The sequence below is a fragment of the Chiloscyllium plagiosum genome, chromosome 43 (assembly GCF_004010195.1).
Source record: "Chiloscyllium plagiosum isolate BGI_BamShark_2017 chromosome 43, ASM401019v2, whole genome shotgun sequence".
NCBI lineage: Eukaryota > Metazoa > Chordata > Chondrichthyes > Orectolobiformes > Hemiscylliidae > Chiloscyllium > Chiloscyllium plagiosum.
Genome location: NC_057752.1, coordinates 9,618,161 through 9,630,154, shown reverse-complemented (window position 1 = coordinate 9,630,154; position 11,994 = coordinate 9,618,161). Strand labels below are relative to the sequence as shown.

The 11,994-nt window shown below is 43.7% G+C and overlaps 1 protein-coding gene across 10 annotated transcripts in view; it reads left to right on the top strand.

Moving 5' to 3' along the window:
* Nucleotides 1–11,994, top strand: part of LOC122543362 (bromodomain adjacent to zinc finger domain protein 2A-like) — a 122,617-nt gene that overhangs the window by 94,541 nt on the left and 16,082 nt on the right. For all 10 annotated transcript variants that reach the window (XM_043681990.1, XM_043681988.1, XM_043681989.1 and 7 more), the window contains 3 exons: nucleotides 3,525–3,669; nucleotides 4,920–5,536; nucleotides 9,179–9,395. In XM_043681990.1, the coding sequence (XP_043537925.1) occupies nucleotides 3,525–3,669; nucleotides 4,920–5,536; nucleotides 9,179–9,395 (979 nt within the window). The remainder of the gene's footprint in view (nucleotides 1–3,524; nucleotides 3,670–4,919; nucleotides 5,537–9,178; nucleotides 9,396–11,994) is intronic.

Below are 11,994 nucleotides of genomic sequence, written 5' to 3'. Positions count from 1 at the left end.
AAGACAGCAGATTTCCTAGCAGCACTAGAATGCACACTCAGGAGCAATGGACTGACAGAAGAGACACAACAAACAGTGAGACAAAGTATCGTACCGCTGATAACAAGGAAAAGACAAACACATTAACCTCAACACCAAGGAGAGGGAAACACTAAAATCACTAAGAAATGATAAGAACATAATCATACTACCAGCTGACAAAGGCAGAATGACGGTCATCCTGGACAAAGCAGAATACATCCAGAAAGCGCAACAACTACTTGCAGATACTAACACCTACCAAAAGGGGGAGTTTGACCCCACCCCACAGCTCACCAATAAGATAAACAACACACTGAGGAACCTGCACAATGAAACCTGAAAGCAACAACACCCCCAGATTTTATGGACTACTTAAAGTGCACAAACCAGATATCCCACTCAGACCCATCGTATCACTACCAGGGACACCATCACACAAACTGGCTAAAGAACTACAGCAGAAACTGAAACACTTGATCAGCGGATCCAGACACTCTATACAATCAACACAGGAATTCTTGGACATCATCAGAAATATACACATAGACAAGGAAGAAACTATGGTCTCATTCGATGTAACGGCACTGTTCACCTCTATCGACAAAACCCTAGCCAGAGAAACGATAGCCAACCTGCTGGACATACAGAACGGACAACAAGACGGGGAACCTATCAACAAAGACTGCATACTCAAACTACCGGACCTGTGCCTCACAACACACTTCACATTCAACAACCAAAGATATGAACAAATCAACGGCACACCCATGGGCTCACCGATCTCTGGACTCATAGCAGAAGCGGTAATGCAAAGATTAGAACAAACAGTCATACCGCAAATTCAACCCAAACTCTGGGTCAGATATGTGGATGACACCTTTGTAATCATTAAAAACACAGAAATAGAAAACACACCGGATCATCAACGCCACACTCACAGGAATCCGATTCACTAGATAGGAAGAAAAGGACAACCAACTCCCATTCCTAGGCGTGATGGTACAGAGAACACCTAACGGAGAATTCACCACAAAGGTATACAGGAAAGCCACACACACAGACCAAGTCCTAAACTACGAAAGCAACCACCCCAACACACACAAAAGAAGTTGCATCAAGACACTGTTCAAAAGGGCCACAACACACTGCAGCCCACCAGAAATGCAAAAAAAGGAAGAAGAACACCTCTACAATGTATTCACCAAAAACGGATACCCCTGCAATTTCATCAACAGATGCCTAAGGGAAAGACAACGGAATGAGGACATGCCACAACCCAAAGGACCAGCCACTTTACCATACGTCAAGAACATTTCTGAACTGACAGCCAGACGACCACTAGGACTCATAACAGCACACAAACCAACAGCCACTTTCAGACAACAACTCACCAGAACGAAGGACCCGATACCCAGCATGAGCAAAACCAACATAGTGTACAAAATCCCATGCAAGGACTGCACAAAACACTACATAAGACAAACAGGAAGACAGCTAACGATCCGTATCCATGAACACCAACTAGCCACGAAACGACACGACCAGCTATCCTTAGTAGCCACACATACGCGGATGACAGTTTGACTGGGACAACACTACTATTATAGGACAAGCCAAACAGAGAACAGCCAGGGAATTCCTAGAGGCATGGCACTCATCCACAGATTCTATCAACAAACACATCAACCTGGACCCAATATACCGGCCACTGTAGCGGACAGCTGGAACTGACAACCGGAAGCAGCAGATTCAAACCACTACAAATGCCGGAGGAAACATCACAGAAGCGCTTCACAGGAGGCTCCCAAGCACTGAGGACGTCACCTAGACAGGGGACGAAACGTCTGCAACACAAATTTCCAGCTCAGCGAACAGAACCACAACAATTTTGAAGTCTTTTATTGCATACAATTTGGTCTCCTTACTTAAGGAGGGTTGTTGTTGTTTGGATTTCTCTACCCAAGAGAACAATGGAGGCTGGGTCATTGAACATATTTGTGGCTGAGTCAGACCAAATTTTAAATAACACTGGAGTCCAGGGTTAGGTGATAGTGGTGGTGGCGTGGGGAGTGCACCTGGAAAGTGGGAGTGACATGAGCATGACCATATGAATTAGAAGGCCATTCAGCTGCTCGGGCCTACTCTGCTATTCACTAAGATCAGAGCTGATCTGATTATTGCCTCAAATCTGCATTCCCACCTCCCCTGATAACCTTTCAACCCCTTGTTTAACCAGAATCTATGTATGTCTGCCTTAAAGATAGTCAAAAATTCAGTTTCCACCACCTTTTCAGGAAGAAACCTCTAAGGACTCAACGCACTGAATGTTTTGCCTCAACTCTGTTTTAATTGGTCGACCCTTGAACTTTAAACCATGACCCCCTAGTTCTAGATTCTCCCACCAGAGGAAACATCATCTCCAAACCCCTCTTGTCAATATCCCTCAACACCTTTCATTTTTCAATCAAGTCACCTCTTGCTTTTCTAAACTCCAGCAGATGCAAGCCCTATGCTGTCTAACCTTTCCTTATACAATAACACTGCCTGCTCCATTCCAGGTATTAGTCTCATAAACCTTCTCTGAGCTGCTTCCCAAAGCATTTACATCCGTCCTTAAATAAGGAGACCAGTACTGTGCATGGCACTCCAAATGCAGTCCCACCAATGCCCCGTCTTCTCGATGTTTGTATTCGGTTCCCCTCGTGATCAATGATACTTACATTATTATAGAATCCCTTAGCTGTCCGAATTACTTGCTGTGCCTGCGTAACTAACCTTTTACAATTCATGCATGAGGACCATGACTAAGGCTGTAATTGGATCGGCCACACTGATTGGTAGAGCAGGCTTGAAGAACTGAATGGCCTACTCCAACTCCTTATTATTGGGTTATCTTTCAACTTCCAATGAGCTGCTACTTTACAAAAAGAACCCTTTCTTCTTGAGTCTTTCCTTGCAATTGTAACTTCTCCATCATTGGCAACGACCTATTGAATATACACCACATCTTCTCGATAAACAAGTTCGAAAAACAATATATAACCGGCATCATCACAGTTTGCTAAGTCAATTTGATTTTATTAGCAAATTTTGACCTTGTTTTCTTCAATTCTCAATCTCACTGATTTATGTAAACAGTGAATAAGAGCAGGCTTAACATAAAACCTTGCGTGACACGGCTCATCACTTCTGATGCAGTCTCCTTTATCCTGACAATTTGCTTTCTGGCCTCTGACTATCTTGGTATCCATGCAACTAATTCCTCTTAATTCCATATGCCATTATCAAGAGCCTTAAAAACCCTCTCAGCACTTGTACATGAACACATAAATAGATGCACAAATACACCACACACAAACACGTTGATTTTTATCTCCTTTGCTTATTGTCCATCATCTTCTCCCTGTAAAGTGATCAGAGCTGGTTTCCTTTATACCAGAGCACAGCAGAAGTGTCTGTCATTGTTGTTTGGTAATCAATGTCGTGATTGCTTGTATCCATAGCGACAAAGTTTTTTTGCACGGAAGCTGCTTCAAGTCTCCCAGACACTACGTGCCTTGTTATTGGGGCAGGACCGTTTCAGGCGACGCTACTGGGTTTTTCCCCACCTCTGTGGGGTGTTTGTGGAAGGCTCTGAGGGTTCGCTAGGTAAGACTGACAATGCCAACTGTTCTGTGGTAAAATACTGTTTCCATTTCAGGGAATTTGATGCTGTAATTTTTCTGCCAAAATTGATGATTTGATAATTTATTGCCTAATATTTAGTTTAGACTAGATTCCCAACAGTGTTGAAACAGGCCCTTTGGCCCAACAAGTCCACACCGACCCTCCGAAGAGTAACCCACCCAGACCCATTTCCCTCTGACTAATACACCTAACACTATGGGCAATTTAGCACAGCCAATTCACCTGACCTGCACATTTTGGACTGTGGGAGGAAACCGGAGCACCCGGAGGAAATCCACGCTGGCACAGGGAGAATGTGAAAACTCCACACAGACGGTCGCCGAAGGCTGGAATCGAATCCAGGTCCCTGGTGCTGTGAGGCAGCAGTGCTAGCCACTGTGCCGCCCCTAAAGCTAAGAATTAGAATTAGAATTAGAATTAGAATCCTGACAGCGTAGAAATAGGCCCTTTGGCCCAAGAAGTCCACACCAATTCTCCGAAGAGTAACCCATTCAGACCCATTCCCCTATGTTTACCCCTGACTAATAACCTACACAATGAGCAATTTAGCATGGCCAATTCTCCTAACCTATTCTCTCCTTTCTTCTGCCCTACTCAGCCCCTGAACGAAAGGCACTGGGCGAAGGTTCCAGATGTCCCAGCAGGCCTCTGATACCTTACCCCACTGCCCCCTCACCTTGTATGACAAAGTAATTAACGGCACAGAAGTGGGCCATTCAACCTGTCAAAGCCATGCCAGGTCTAGGCATAGTAAGCGGTGGCCTGAGAGGCATCCGAATGAATCATAGAGATGTACAGCATGGAAACAGACCCCTCGGTCCAACACGTCCATGCCGACCAGATATCCCAACCCAATCTAGTCCCACCTGCCAGCACCTGGCCCACGTCCCTCCAAACCCTTCCTATTCATATACCCATCCAAATGCCTTTTAAATGTTACAATTGTACCAGCCTCCACCACTTCCTCTGGCACTCTCCATACACATACTTTCCAAAAACTCTGCCCATCGTAATGTTCCCTGGCATGAATTACTGCTTTTAAAAGAGAAAGGAAAACAAGTGTAATGAACAGGAATAAACAGCAGGCTTGGGAGGGAGGAAATTTGGGGTTTGAACTCTACACTTATTGGGCATAGCCAGCATTGTGATCTACATAATGTATTTTTGTTGAGGAGATGTCATATTTTAGTCTTGACCTTCCTTTCCATCAGGTACTGAAGAGTTGGAAGCAGAAAAGAGCAAGCTTTTGGAGAATGCCCCAATTAAAGTGGAGGCAGGCGAGGTAGCTGACAAGAATCCAACCACTCTGGGTCAGCCATCAGATAACCAGCAGGGAATATGTGACGCCGAACTGGTCAACCCAGAGAATCCAAAGTTGCAAGATGCTGCATATGCCAAACATTCCAGTGATGCTATACAAGACTCCCATTCCACCAGTCAGACTCCTCAAAACATTGACCAGTCGGGTGTTTTTTTAGCCTGGCTGAGCATCCTACAGAACTCTGTGTCAAACCTTTCCCTTCCTACACCTCACTGCAGCTCTAACAAAGATAACCCGAGTACTATCTCCCCAGAAGTGCTGCTGGCCAGCAATCGGAAGCTGTTTGATCTTAGCATCCCAAACTCAGAGCAAAGTGTCAAAGAGTGTGCTGAGAAACACGGACAGTGGTTCAGCCTTTTACCTAGAACACCCTGCGATTCCTCGTCGATTACCCATCTGCCATTTTCTTCACAACAGAATCAATCCCAGAGACTGGATTCTGATACAAGTCAGCTGAACCAAGATGGACTAAAGCCACTTACATCTCCTGAGTTTACATCATCACAGGTATTTGGTTTGCTGTTTTGAATGGTGGAGGGAGAAGGAAGGATATGAATGGAAGTGAGGTTTTTTTTTAAACATTGACTGAGTCAGTGGTAGCTTTTCACCTCTGAATCTTGGCTGGACTGATAACTGCCAGGGCATTAACTGCATTTGGGTTGTCTCAGTCCAGCTCCTAGTGGGCTTTACATAATTACTCAAACATTATTTAATGATCAACCTCACTCAGAAAAGCCTGAACGATGACTCATGCAGGCAATGGAAAATGTTCAATACTGGATCTTTCTTGAAATATGGCACATTTTTTTGGACAGAGTCAAAAAGCTAAAGGTAGCTTTATTCGAACATTAAAGAACCCTTAACAATATACTTAGAAAGCCAGAGTATGTTCAAACAAAGTCAGTATGCTTTTATACAAGAGAAATTATGTCTGATAAAATTGGAGTTTCTTTGAAGATGTAACTAGTAGGGGGAGTGTAGATAAAGGGAAACCAACAAATGTTGTATACTTGGTTTCCAAAAGGCTTTTGACAAGTTGCCATATCAGACGTTAATATGCAAACTATGTGCTCATTAGGTTTACAGGATAATATATTAACATGGATAGAGGATTGGTTAATAGACAGAAGCATAATATGGGTAAATAAACAACCTCCAACACAAAATAATCTAAACATTTCCCCTTAACATTCAATGGTGTTACCACCACTGAATCCTCATTATCAACAGCCTGAGGGAGGGCTACCATTCACCAGCAACTGAGCTGCACTCACCATATAAATATTGTGGCTATGAGAGCAAATCAGAGGCGAGGAATCCTGCAGCGAGTAAATTCATCTCTTGACTCCCTGGTGCCTGTCCAGGTACTAGTCAGGATGGAATACTCTTCACTTACTTGGATGGGCGTGGTTCCAACAACACTCATGTAGCTCAGTTCCATCCAGGGCAAAACAGGCCACTAGATTGGTACTCCTTTCACACCCGAAGCAGTCACTCCTTCCACCGCTGACGCACAGTGGCAGCAGCACGAGATTATGGTAGTAACCACCAAGGCTCCTTCAAAAGCACCTTCCCAACTTGCAACCTCTATCACCTAGAAAGACTAGGGCAGCAGATACAAGGAAGCACCACCACCTGCAAGTTCCCCTCTCATCCACATACCATCCTGACTTGATTGATTTATTGTTGTCACATGTACCGCGATACAGTGAAAAGTGGTGTTTTGCAGGCTATACAGGCAGATCGTACCATACAAAGTGCATTAGAGTAGCAGAACACAGTGTTACGTTCACAGAGAGAGAGAGAGAGAGAGAGAGAGAGAGATCAGAATTAACATTTGAGAGGTCCATTCAGAACTTTGATAATAGCAGCAATGAAGCTGTTCTTGAATCTATTCACATGTGTATTCAAACTTATACATCCCCTACCCAACAGAAGAGGGTGAAAGAGTGTATAACTGGGTGGGAGGGGAATTATATGACTTGGAGCCATATTGCCGTTTTGTCACTGTTTCTGGGTCAAAATCCCTGTGGGTGTACCTACGCCACATGGATTGCAACAGTTGATGTAGGCAGCACATTGCCACCTTCTTCAGGAATATTAGGAATGAGTAATAAAGTCTGGCCTAGCTACCGACACCCACATTCTGTGAATGAGTACATGAAAATTCAAGGGACATGGGGAGTGGACAGGAAAGAGAAGTTGAGGCCAAAGATCAGCCATGATTGTGTTGAATGTTCGAACAAACTCAAATGGTCCAATCCTCCTCCTTTTTCTTATGGTCTTATATAGCTGAGATTCATACCTGATCTTGGCATGTGTCTGACACTGAAGACAAAAAATGTGAAGTGTTAGATATAACCCAAGACTAGCACCTTTTACCTGAATTAAAACAAGAAACCCGAGCATTTACCCAATAAAAACAGAGGAGAAATCCAGCAGGTCTTGCAGCATCTGTGGGGAGAAAACAGAGTGAACATTTTGAGTCTAGTGACTTTTTATCAGAACATTAGATACAGTATACCTCTTGAGGTCCAATCTGTGTTTTGATAAGGAAACGTTAACAGCCGTGTTTAAGTTTCGGTATGATCGTAGGGCAGTTGCACATCCTCCTGAAGACATAGAATCACTACAGTGGAAACAGGCTATTCGGCCCATCGAGTCCACACTGATCCGCTCACGAGGAACAGCCCATATGGAACCAACACTTTCCCCCCCCACCCCCAAACTCCAAACTCCACATTTCCCGTTACTAATCCACCTAGCCTGCATATTATGGATAATTTAGCATGGCCAATCTGCACGTCTTTGGACTGTGGGAGGAAATTGATGCAGACATGGGGAGAATGTGCAAACTCTACACAGACAGTGACCTGAGGCTGGAATTGGACCTAGGCCCCTGGCACTGTGAGGCAGCAGTGCTAAACACTGAGCCACTATATTGCCCAGTAACAACCACTGCCATTTGGAATTTTGTTCTGTTAGTGAGACTGATTCCTCTCCAAGTGGTCCAGCTGGTTAAAGCAATGAATACAGAGCAATAGATCCCAAGAAAGTTGAGAACTGGTCTCAACAGCAGGTGTAGGTAACTCCTAGTGACTATCTAGCAACCTCTGCTGGAAGGAGTGAGTGATGTCAGGCAATCATAAAATCTTAGAATGATACAGCGATTTACTCCATTATGCGATGAGCTGACTTAGTAGCTACAAGGCTGTCAGCATTGCTGACACTTTAATATACAAAGTCACAAATGAGGCATTGGCCCATGAGGAAGGTAGAGAAGGGAACTGTGGAGCAGGAATGCAGCAACACCTCCAGCAGAAGAAGGGGAGAACATTAACAAGAAAAGGGTGTTGAGGAAGTAAAAGCCTGATTTCCAAAGCATGGTAAATGATCAGTACCTTGAAAATGGGATTGGCAAATTGTGGGCTCACTGTCGAAGGAGCTGTCCTCGACACCACAGCCAGGTGGTTCCTCACGCTGATCTCCACTACTGCACCCAGGTGTCCATTCCTGAGATGTCAGTCTGGCCAATGTGTCCTCAAGCCTTACCCCAACATAGCTGTACTCACAGTCATGGAATGTCTTGTACTTCTCTCCCCCAAAAGGTCAATCTTGCCCACAATCAGTTTTTATTGGTCAGGCCCAGCAATCTTTGGTTTCCCAACGAATGCTACTTTTGTGAACCATACCAGTTGCTTCTGTGAAGAGTTACTGCCCTGACTGTTATCTCTTGGTTCCCCAGCGCAGAGTATTAAGACCTCAAATGTCTGAAATTCAATTCAGAATGGAAACCAAACATAGGGGCCCCTCCAGTTTGTGTCAATAGTGCCTTCACTCTGAACTGCAGCGGTTCAAGAAAGCAGCTCACCACCACCTTCTCAAGGGCAACTAGGGACGGGCAATAAATGCTGGCCAGTCACATCCTACAAATGAATTTTAAAAAACTCAACACTGCCATGTGAGGAAGCTTTATGTTTCTAAATGTTTCTCAAATGAAATCTAAAGTGTTCTGATGAACTCTCCTCTTGGGGCCTGTGTGCTGGTGCAGCCTAGGTTTTTAGCAGTACATGACTCTGCTCACCACTCTCTCTTCATTCTCTTCTGCTTTCTCTGATGCTGCACCTGGATGTTCCATTTGATGGGCAGTCTGCAGACTTGATGGACCCCGCTGCTCCTTGCGAGACCCCGATCCGCACTTCTGTCGAAGTTGGCTCCACTGCGACCAAACCAAAGGTCAAGTCTCGTCGTTGCGATAGTGCTCCTCAGAGTGTATGCTTTTTGCCACCGACACCTAGGCGTCGTGGACGACCATCAAAATTGCAGAAAGAGATGAGTCAGCGGCAATTGAAACCTATTCCAGAAGGTGAGATGCTCACTCCAAGTCAAATGTCACTTTGTCTTGTTGGGGAAGCGAACTAAGATTGTTACAGAGTGCCATAAGGGTTGACTATTTTGCTATAATCTTTTAAGGCCACAAAGTTACATTGCTGTTAAATAACCTCAAAGACTCAATCCCATACCAAGTGCTCCCAGTAAGGAATGGTGCTTATGTGGAGCACCATTTCTGAAGATCCTGTTCTAACACTGATCTTTGAAATCAGCTACCAAAAAAAAACTAAAAGGCGAATATTGGCCACCTTGGAAAATGCTGCATAATAACTTAAGAAATAGGAGCAGAATCAGGCCATTCAGCCCCTCAAGGCTGTCTCAATATTTAACAAGATTGTGGCTGATCTGCCCCAGGTCTCAACTTCTCTTTCATGCCGGCTCTCAACATTTCAAAAATCTATCTACCTTTCTTTAAATATTTAGTCTTCACAACTCTCTGGGGTAGAGGATTCTAGACATTCACTACCGTCAGCAAGAAGTAATTTCTTCACTTTTTTAAAAAAATGAATGCCCCTTTATTCTGTAACTGTGACCCCACCAGTGGAAACACCTTTCAATATTTACCTGATCAAGTCCTCTCAGAATCTTGTATATTTCAATAAGATCACCCCTCATTCTTCTACACTCGAATGAATAAAGACCTCACCTGATAAGTCAACCCTTCATCCCAGGAATCAACTGAGTGAAACTCTTTTGAACTGCCTCCAATGCCAGTACATTGTTTCTTAAATACAGGGACCAAAATTGTACACAGTACTCCAGGTCCATTCTCACCAACGCTTGTACAATTGTAACTAGTTTTAAAATTCAACCCCCGACAATAAAAATCGAAATTTCATTTGCCGTCTTAATGACTTGCTGCACCTGCATGCTAATGTTTTGTGTTTCATGCACAAGAATACCCAGATCGCTCTCCGCTGCACTTTTTTTTTGGAGTCTCTCTCCATTTAAATGATAGTCTGCCTTTTGATTAATTCTACCAAAATGCATAACCTCTCACTTTCCTATATTAGACTCCACCTGCCAGTCACTCATCCTGTTTATCCCCATGCAGGTTCTTTATGTCCTCATCACAACATTCCCTCTGACCAATTTTGGCACATTAGCAAATTTGGATTAAAAACTCAGCATTTTATGAGCAAATGTGTCTCCTACAGGTGACCCCAAGATATTATATGTTGCATATTTCCACAATTTTCCAGTCTATTGGTGATAAATTTAGTTTGTGTATAAATCCATTCTTGCAAACCTCCATATTACCAGCTTCCCCACACTTCAACACCCTCATTCTTCAGCTCAATCCACTCTGTTCATCTAATTGTGTGTGCAGAATAGTTATGCAGTAAATTAACATCAGTGTTTAACTGGTGCCTAAACCAGTTATTGTGAACAGTATTCTTATTCTGAACAATTATTGATTGCTTTGTGGAAAACATGTGACATTACATTATGGCCTTTTACTCACTTCCAATCACTCGTCATCATTAACTAAAATACATTGTGGTTTCATTGAATTGACTTTTGTAAGCAGGAATTAAGAAGGGAATTATGCTGCTATTAAGCTAATTCTGAGGCTAATAACACTATAGGGCCAATTCTGTCATCAGCACTTAGGCTTGTCACAGACAAAGCTGCAGGCTGGGAGCTAGGTCTTGTAAAATTACTGTAGCTTTCCATTTTAAAAGACAGACCTACATTTTTATGGTGTCTAATATAAGGGTGGGATCAGTTGAGCTCAGTTGACTGGAGGGTTTGTTTGAAGAGCAGTGTGATGCCAACAGCATGGGTTCAATTCCTATCACTGGTTTGTGGTTACCATGAAGGACTCTCCTTCTCAATCTCTTCCCTCACCTGAGGACTGGTGGCCCTCAGGTTAAATCACCATCAGTTGCTTCTCTCTCTAATGGAAGAGCAGCCTCTATGGTCTGGTAAAACTATGGCAACACAACACACAACAATATAGAACATAGAACAATACAGTGCTAAATAGGCCCTTTGGCCCTCGATGTTGCACCGATCTGTGAACTATTCTCAGCTTGTCCCCCTACACTGTCCCATCATCATCCATTTGCTTATCTAAGGATTGTTTAAATCTCCCTCATGTGGCTGAGTTGACTACATTGGCAGGTAAGGCATTCCACGCCCTTACCACTCTCTGAATAAAGAACCTGCCTCTGACATCTGTCTTAAATCTATCACCCCTCAATTTGTAGTTTTGCCCCCTTGTACAAGCTGACATCATCATCCTACAAAAAAGACTTTCACTGTCTACCCTATCTAATCCTCTGATCATCTTGTATGTCTCTATCAAAATCCCTCTTAGCCTTCTTCTTTCCAATGAGAACAGACCCAAGTCTCTCAGCCTTTCCTCATAAGACCTACCCTCCAGACCAGGCAACATCCTGGTAAATCTCCTCTGCAGCTTTTCCAATGCTTCCACATCCTTCCTGTAATGGGGCGACCAGAATTGTACACAATATTCCAAGTGCGGCCGCACTAGCGTTTTGTACAGTTGCAGCATGACATTACGGCTCTGGAACTCAATCCCTCTACGAATGAAACCTAACACACCG